The sequence below is a fragment of the Lolium rigidum genome, chromosome 1 (assembly GCF_022539505.1).
Source record: "Lolium rigidum isolate FL_2022 chromosome 1, APGP_CSIRO_Lrig_0.1, whole genome shotgun sequence".
In the NCBI taxonomy this organism is placed as follows: Eukaryota; Viridiplantae; Streptophyta; class Magnoliopsida; order Poales; family Poaceae; genus Lolium; species Lolium rigidum.
Window position 1 is genome coordinate 49,809,451 of NC_061508.1, and position 9,578 is coordinate 49,819,028.

General features: G+C 41.7%; 1 protein-coding gene and 1 pseudogene across 1 annotated transcript; both read left to right on the top strand.

Moving 5' to 3' along the window:
• The first annotated feature begins 192 nt into the window (after positions 1-192).
• Positions 193-3,984, top strand: LOC124685321 (annotated as a pseudogene).
• On the top strand, positions 3,532-7,486 carry LOC124707680 (tRNA(adenine(34)) deaminase, chloroplastic). The gene is made up of 4 exons (XM_047239345.1): positions 3,532-4,730; positions 4,824-4,911; positions 6,009-6,136; positions 7,210-7,486. Exons 1-4 carry the CDS (start codon positions 3,532-3,534, stop codon positions 7,484-7,486), a joined length of 1,692 nt encoding a protein of 563 aa, XP_047095301.1.
• Positions 7,487-9,578: the final 2,092 nt, after the last annotated feature.

Consider the following 9,578-nt stretch of genomic DNA (forward strand, 5'->3'; position numbering starts at 1 on the left):
GCCGTCGATTCCGCATCGCACGGCGCAGAAGCATGCTGCGGCTGAATCTGATCCAAAGTTTCGCCGTCCCGTAAACGGTCCAACAATAAACGACGCCACGTCACAGGCGATCCAGTCCCGACCCAAAAGTTCACCACCTCCACCACTCTCTCCCACCCACAGTCTCGCTCGTTCTTCGGCGACCGGCGGCGCACCGGGCCGCCGCGCGCCGCCATGTACAGCTCCTACTCCGCGGCCGCCTTCGCCTTCAGGGCCGGGAAGCCGTCCTATCACGCCCACTCCTCCTCTTACACCACCTCGCACCACTGCCAGCAGTACGACGGCGACGCCGGTCAGCGGGAGCTCGGCCCGCCGAACCCTCACCATAATCCCCGCTTTCTGCTCGACGGGTACCTGCTCCGCCACTCGACCCACCTCCTCCTCCTCTCCGCGCGGCTCCGGCCCCCGCCCCCGCCGCATCCGCCACACTGCTGCCACCGGCGTGTGGCAGCTCGCTGCTGCTGCAGCAGCAGAGGTGGATGCGGTGGTACAAGATCGTCTCTCCAGCACGTTCCTTGGCGATTGGAGGCGAGCGCGCAACGATGCTGCGTGCAGGGCACTACAAGGTCGGATCTTGGAGTGGCTTGCCGGCGATCGAAGGCGCCGGGATGCGGATGTGGCAGCTCAGGAAGTGGCAGGTTAGGTCTCAGGAATAGCTGTGGAAATCGGGGTACGCCGAGGTTGCTGGGGAGGGCCGTCAGGCAGGAGGTGTGGGAATACGATGGTGGTCAGTGGCCGCACACAAGGTACTCGATGGAATGCCATGATGACTGGGATGAGCAAGAGGAAGAGGATGAGGATCAATGCAGTCATGCTCAGTGGGAGCTGCAACGTAAGTCGCGTATGAGAAGGAGATGGAAAGAAGAAGATGACGATGATAGATGTAGAGATTGTCATGGGAGGAAGGCTGTGGAGAATGATTGCTATCATGAAGGTGAGTACAGTGGCCATCGGAGAGAAATTAGGGACGTGAACGGGACACGTGCTAGTCATCAATCTGCCAGGAGGAGGTTGGAGCAGAGGGGCTACCTCGACGATGAGGATACGAGACGAAGAAGGGAGATTGCAGAAGAGAGATATAGGAGGGAGTCTCAATTTGATGATGCAAGGAGAGTTGGTGCTAGAAGATACAGCGAGGATGACAGGAAATATGACCAGAGAAGAGAAAGAAGGGATTCTGATTATGAGGATGCGTTTGATGCTAGAAGATACAGTGAGGATGACAGGAAATATGACCGCAGAAGAGAAAGAAGGGATTCTGATTATGAGGATGTGTTTGATGCTAGAGGATACAGTGAGGATGACAGGAAATATGATCGCAGAAGAGAAAGAAGGGATTCTGATTATGAGGATGTGTTTGACTCTAGAAGAGTGAGAGCTGACAGGTACACTGAGGATGATCGAAAATTTGGTCGCAGAACAGAGAGGATGGATTTTGAAATCGACAATGAGGATCATTTGAGAAGAGATGGGAGGCGCCATAGAAATGATGATGAAAGATTTGTTGTCACGAACCCAGGGAGAAAGAAGTATAGGGAGGAGGATGTTTCACCCTCAGGATCACGCCGTTGGCGTGATAGCGAGTATCATAACGACGATCAAGATATTGCTGAGCGTAAGCACTACTCGCGTGGTAGGTCTCAGAGTTCTGCGTCTGCATTTCATAAGGATGAGTCACAGAGGGCGTCGAGTTCAAGGAACACTGTTGATGAAAGACTTGCAAGGGAGAATTCATCCTCGAGGGTGCGGTGGGATGATAATGTAGACCGACGAACTGCACAGACATCGGAAGAGAGGGACCGACGTTATTCTTCGTTTGTTGGTTTATCAAATGATGATAAAAGTGAGTACGATTATGATGAAGCACGGGTTGTCAGAGCAAGAGATTCTAGGATGGGAACACAAGATGTCAAGGTTATAACTGAGGATGATACAAGCTTGATTTCCAGCTCAAAGAACTCTTCCATTTTGAAGCAGCGTAGAGATGTAGATCAGCAAGTAGCAGCACAAAGGGATGAATCAAAGAAAAGCTCACAGAGGATAATGGAAACGTCTGAAGTCCGACGTAACAATACTGAACTGGATTCAGCAACACTGAGTAATCACCAGGAAGATAGAAGAAACTACATTGATAATAAGTCATCTTCCCTTCAAAGTTCTGTAAATATTGCTAGTGACAGTAGAAGACAAATTGATCGACATGATGAAGCCAAGGTGGATCATCAGATGGTTGCACTCACTGACTCGAGGACAAACTCAGAAAAGCTCATGGATATGAAGATGGATAGTAGTCACAATGTTAACAGGGCCTCTCACTCACAGAGAAATTACGAGGAAGTTAACCAGATGGACATCGATGACAGATCTACTTCCATAGAGAATATAACTCATATCATAAGAGACAAGAAGAGGTACGTAAACCAGCAGGTGATACATGAAACAGACATAGATGTGCAGAATGCTACACATGCTGATGTTTCTACAGTTTGTGCTAGTGATATTTCTATTTCGAAGAGCTCACGCAATCATTCTGAAACTAGAGCAGATGTTAACTCTATTTCTAACACGAGTCTGATTGACCGGGCAAGGGTCCAGCAAGAACAAATCCATCAAAACAAGGTCCTTGCTAGCGATAGGACAATTGTTAGGGATTCACGGAGTAATCATGACACTGGAGTGTATGGTCAAGTTCACTCGGTCTCAGTTATTGGCAGCACAAAAGAGATGCAAGAACAAATGGAACTTACTAAGGGTCATACAAACAATGCTGCTACGACAAGTACTTCAGAAAGCCACATTGAAACAAGAACAGATGGTCGATTTCATCCGTCCTCATCTGTACATACTGCTAGTGGCATGAAGGAACAAACTGATCTTACCAAGATCCACGCTGGTGACACTGTGGTTGTTAGCAGTTCTCATAACCGAAGTGATAATCAGGCTCAAAGGATTTCAGCTGTCAATCTTGTGGAGTCTAGGGATAGCCGTGAAAATAGTGATCTGCAAATTACACAAGGCTCCAGTGAAAGAAGCGATCAAGTAAGGACTACATTTTCTGAATCCTCTCAAGACTCTAGAGGAATACTGACAAGAGTAGAAGAAACTGGGAGATTCATGAACCATAACACAGCTTTGAACTTGCAGCAGACAGGCAGCAGCAGAATCTCTGATGACAAAGATATTACTGGTTTGGGGATCGAGAGCAGCGGCGAGGCATCCGACATCAATATGGATATGGAGGAAAGAGGAACAATACTAGGAAGGACTGAACCTACTGCAATACAGAGTTTACCAGGTGGTTCATCTGCCAGAAAGTCTGTCAACGAAAGCATGTTAGAATCAGCTGCTCGATTAGAGAAATCATCTACATTTCATGTAGGGCAATTTGTTGGTGAGCTCCAAAGAGATGCCTCAGATGCAGATACTACTTTAACAAAGAAAAATGAGAAGTCCATAATGGAAGGTACAACGAGATCTTCATCCAGGTCCAGAATGAAGGGGCCATCAGATGAGATTTGGGATGTTCAAAGTGCTACTTCCCAAGAGACCTTTAAGACGGCCGATAAGGAAGAAGGATCCTCAGCTGATGGAGGTGCAAACTCAGCCTCTCAGACACCCAAAAATGAAACTGCTATTGCTAAAAAAGTTCACAGGTCACTTTGGGCCTATGTTGCGGACATAGTCCGTCTTGGTTGGGTTCAGCGTGGTGAATCTCACGACTCTAGCAACAAATCATTTAAGAAAAGTTCATCCAGTAATTCTCAGAGCACGGAGGGTTGGCTGTCAACTCAGGGGCATGATAATGACAGCATTCAAAAGAGAAACTGGAGTATCAAGCCAAACGATCATCAGTTGGTGAAGTCCCACACCACAGAATCAGAATCCATAGTAGCATCAACACTAAAGGAGGAAAGCATGCCTACAGGTACACAAGGTTTGCAAATATCAACCTCTGGCAAATCTGAAGTAGGTAGATACAAAGGAGACTTTGTACCCAGAATTTCCAAGGGTGATATTCAGATATCAGGGGAGAGGGCAAAACAGTCTGAAGTAGGTGCATCACCCAAAGAAAATACCATGGGACACTCGGCTGAGGATAGCATATCAACTTCGGTAGATGACACAATAGGACAGACACTTGGAGATGAAGTGGCAAGCTTGTCCAGGATCACAACCCAGGTTTCTTCTGAAATTAATGCTGGAAAAGGAGTTTCAGCCGGCACCTCTTCTATGACCGCTAAACCCGAGGAAGCTTGTCGCAATGATGGTTCAGATAGCTGGAGATATGAACCTTCAGTCGCTATAACACCTTACCATGTCCCTCAGACCCAGACAATGATACCACATGAGCATACCTCATCTGCTTCGTTTGAATCAACGGAATTGCCCACTGGTGGTTCCACTAGGCTGGAGGAGAAGATTTTTGTGCGCAAGACCCCTGAAATCATCAGAACAGAAGTAAAAGATGCTGAGCTGAGCAGGAGAAAGATTCAGAGGAATAAACAGGTATTGAAGGAGACGTTTGAGGATTGGGAGGAAGCATACCAGCATGATGCTAAACAGAGAAAGACTGATGAATTATTCATGAGGGAGGCTTTACTTGAAGCTCAGAGGGCTGCAGATATATGGGAGGTGCCAGTTGGAGCTGTGCTAGTACATAATGGAGAAATTATTGCTCGTGGTTGCAATCTGTAAGAGTAGCATATATGATGTAGCCAACTGTTAGTAAAAACTACTAATGAAATATCCACTTTGCTTATTATTCTGTCTCTTTTTGTGTTCAGAGTTGAAGATCTCAGGGATTCAACTGCACACGCTGAAATTGTTTGTATAAGAGAAGCTTCTAGCAAACTTAAAACGTGGCGCCTGGCGGTACTATTTCACACCCAATAGCTTTCTGTTTTTCTTATTCAATCCTGTCAAATAATTGGAAGATAACCATTGCCCTCTTATTAAGAGTGGATTTTTGTAGGATGAGCTACACATAGCTCGTTTTTTTGAAAACTTCGAAAATGGCATTCTAAAGTTTCAAAAAAATCTAAAAAAAATCTAGATGTAGGCAATGTTAAGTTCTATCACTGTGTAAAATTTGAACCCGAGATACCATATATTCTAGGAAGCACAAAAATCACAAAATCTGACAGATTTTGAGATTGTGAGAGATTGTACTGTTTACTATTATAGATATCAGAATTTGTCATTTTTGCACAGCCTTGAAGGTATTTCGAGTTGCAATTTTGCACGTTGGTAGAACACAAGATTTTCTACAACTAGATTTGTTTTCAGTTTTTTTTTGAAACTTTAAATTATCATTTTTGAATTTTTCAAAAAACGAGCTACATGTAGCTTGGGCTACGTTTGTGGTTTCCGCTCTTATTAAACCCGAGATACCATATATTCTAGGAAGCACAAAAATCACAAAATCTGACAGATTTTGAGATTGTGAGAGATTGTACTGTTTACTATTATAGATATCAGAATTTGTCATTTTTGCACAGCCTTGAAGGTATTTCGAGTTGCAATTTTGCACGTTGGTAGAACACAAGATTTTCTACAACTAGATTTGTTTTCAGTTTTTTCTGAAACTTTAAATTATCATTTTTGAATTTTTCAAAAAACGAGCTACATGTAGCTTGGGCTACGTTTGTGGTTTCCGCTCTTATTAAGTCATCTCCTTTTAGATAGTATATTTCATGAATTATTATGATTTATATCTATCTGCTGAAAAATCATCTCAAACTTGATATTTTGAAATTGGACATAAATTAAATAAATGATGTTATTTTTGAAATTCAGCAAGATAATTGCCTTTCAGTTTTCGCAAGCAATGTGCTGGCTATCTTTATTTTTTGAGATTTCTGTACACAAACATATTTTCATTAAAAATTATGTATGCCAAATCCTCACATTTTAATGAATTCTTACTCATTCTTATATATATCATCCTTTCCACATCAAAATTAATGCAGGATACAACACTTTATGTGACGTTGGAACCTTGTGCCATGTGTGCTGGTGCTATTCTTCAAGCAAGAGTTGACACTGTGGTATGGGGTGCCCCGAACAAGCTTCTTGGAGCCGATGGAAGCTGGGTTAGGTATGGGAAGTATATATCATATTTGGTCATTTCTCTATACCACCATATGTTTTAAATAAAGTATTTTTATTACGATTCATCTCGCTAATTAATTCTCGAGATGATGGTGTAGTTCAGATGCTAGGTTGTAATTATTTACTTTCTGCTTTTTAGCACCCTGGAGAATCCATATTCATATCTTTCCTCTATTTTGACCCTACAAGGGGAGGCTCTGGTCCCCCCACCCCCCCACCAGCACACACACACTCCATGGTTATACCTCCGAGGCTTTCCAGTTACCACAATTAAAAGTTTTCGGAAATTCCCAGTTTTCTTGGAGATGTTGGGAAATTGATTGCATTTGTAAGATATAGGAATTTGACGGGAACTCGGGAAGTGAAAGTGAATAGTGATGAACTGTGAAGTTCATCGGTCAAGTGGAACTTGTATTCCCCATATATTTAAAAGCCCGAGTGTGGTCAGGGTGATGAAAGGAAGGCTTAATCTGCACTTTTCTGAAAGTGGTAGGGGATAGTATGCCTTTTCCTTTCTATCAGATAAATATTCATGCCTTATTACTGGTTCCAATGGTTGTTAAACAGCATATGAAATGTGTTAAGAGAAAAAGATGTTGTTTGTTCCCATCTGTTTTGTTATGCCAAAAATCTCAGTTTATAACAACAAAGACTGAATGTTAAAGCAGTCATTCTTCACTTGCTCAAGCAAGTGAAACTTACAAGTTAATTTTTTATTAGCTAACAAAGATTGAGCTCTGGTACATAATACTTGAAATATGCCTGCAGTTCTATCAAAGTATTTGTTGTGCACTGACTTTGTATCGTGAGTACTGTTTTCCACTCAAATCAGATTGATACATCTGAAATTGTTAGATGGTAACTGTAGTTAGACATTCTAGTGAGACATGAGATCAAATCACCTCAAATAGTTCTGTAGGAGTTAACTCATGTACAAGTGGACTGCTTTCTATAATGGGCAAGGGCTTTCATCTTACGTATATGATTGTAAATATTATTATCTTCCATTCATTAAAGAGGAACAGGAAAACTTAAGAAACCGATGTGCTTTTTCTATAGGCTTTTCCCTGGTGATGCGCAAACAAGCACGTTGGATCCTGCAAACCAGAACCAAACTGCTGGGCCTGTCCACCCTTTCCATCCGAAGATAATCGTAAGGCGTGGTGTACTCTCCACGGAGTGCTCTGAGATAATGCAACAATTCTTCCAGCTGAGGAGGAAGAAGAAGCAGAGGCCAGAGTCGCCACCTCGTGCACGCCTCTCTGGGCACCACCACCATCCGATCAAGTTCTTCACCAAGATGCACCACATGTTCGGCACAGCTTTCTGCTTATAGGCATTTCCTCTTTCTTTTCGCAATCGTAAGTAGAATCTTAGCTTTCACATTCAATCCGCTCACTGTGTTTCTATGCATGTCATCCTTGATTTCCCTTTTCGGGTGTCAAAATAATGTATAGTTTTGTGTATTGAGTTTTTTTTCTCCAGTACTGAGTCTTTTTCCTTTAATGTAAATTCCTTTTAGCTGTAATACTGAAGACAAATCCTACTGCGAGTTATCACTTATGTTGTACCTAAAATCCAAAAAAAAAAAAACTTTCTGAGAGGACTTACAATAGAACAGTCTACGCAACTTCTCCTTTTCACTTGTGGTAACAAGCTGTCATCCAGAAAACAATTTCCCCACAGTTGCTCAGTATTGAAACAAATTAAGAAGTGTAAAAGAAAGCACAGTGCTTGTTGGTCTCCTCTCTGAACGTAGATTAGCGCACCCGTGTGGAGTTCAGACTTTGTTTTATGTACTGTTTCTGAAGAAAGTGACAAATGAAGCCAGACTTTGTTTTTATGTAGTGTTTCTGAAGAAAGTTACAAATGAAGCCTTATATTTTTGACAGTGCGAAGAAACTTCTTGGCAGTGGTGTTGTTAATTGTCTGTTAGCGATTTTTGTTACATGCCTCCCTTTTTGTTGACAATTTTAACATTTATCTCCACGGTTTTCATAGTCTTAGAATTTGTTATGTCCCGGTCACCTAAAAGAAGTGACAGTGCAAAAAAAAAAAGTGCATTCTGTTTCAGGTTGCATTTTATTTGAACTGTGGTTGTATTTTTCTCATGAATTTAAGAAAATCTCAGTCGATTGAGAAATAGACAAATCCTTATCTTTAGCGAGCCATCCATATAAGATTTTCCAGTGGAGAAAGATCAGGTTACACATACAACTAAGTCTTGTTCCATAACCATGTGGAGGCTGTGGTTACCTACTTCAATTCTGGCAACTCAACGGAAAAAAATGACAAACAACGTTATGCTCAGACCACAAGAACAGCAAGGTCTGAATAGAAGTCGAAATCAAAGTCCGCATGTGGTTCTTTAGCTCGAAACAGCCAGAGGCTAATTCGTGAGCTGCTGGAACTAGAGAGGGACATTGCATAATCCTGAAGCCTCCCAAAGCTATGAATCTGCTAGATAGTATGACCCTGACCACACTGAAAATGTATCATCGATCACATTGCTATCTCGGTAACAAGTATATACTCATACATACTCTTATAGCATCCAATCTTTCGTAGGTTGCATCTTGTCATGAAATTCTTTATTTGCAAGTGTTGCGGTTCTTGCAAAGATCTTTTAAAAGAAAACTCTTTATTGCTTATGTGAGTAAGTTGAGATGATGCACATAAAGGGGAATATATAAATCATATTCATGATTCACCTATCCCAAATGTGCCCTTTAGCAATTTATTACTTATCAATTTCTCAAGGTTCTCTCATGAGCAATATTATTGAAATTACAATTTGAATATGTCGTATGATAATTGTTGCCTTTCTCAATATATCCCAACTAGTTTTAGTTCCCTTATTGTTAGTTGTGATGTTTTTGAGATTTTGTTGGTTGTGGTTCAGTAATATACCTTAAGAGAAAAAGGAGCCATTGGCTATATATGTTTTTTTAGGAAGAATCCTTTCGGTATATCTTTTGACTTCCTCTTGGATATCATCTCTTCTTTATTTCATCTAACCTTTTGTGTGTGCATGTTTCTTTCTGGATTTTTCCATCATGATTTTTTTTGTCCACTTAGAAACTTATATACATAAAAGTGTTAATATCTAGCCTTGATATCCTCGTTCTTTGCCGACCATATTTATTATCCATTTGGTTTTGGTGGTGGTGGTAAGAACTTGTTTTATGAGTGCTTGGTTTACCTATATTCCATCTTCATGCACTCATATCTCATGAATGTTTTTGGGCTCAAGTTTGTCTTGATAAGCGTATTGATTATTATCAATACTCTATTTCTTGTTTGTGTTCTAAATGTTTTTTGAGGGATTTAGGATTCCATGTTTGTGCATATTATATTCAAATGCAATAATCCTAATTTATGCGCGAACCTTGGGGAGCTTCCTTTTAGAGCACTATCTCTTTCTATCA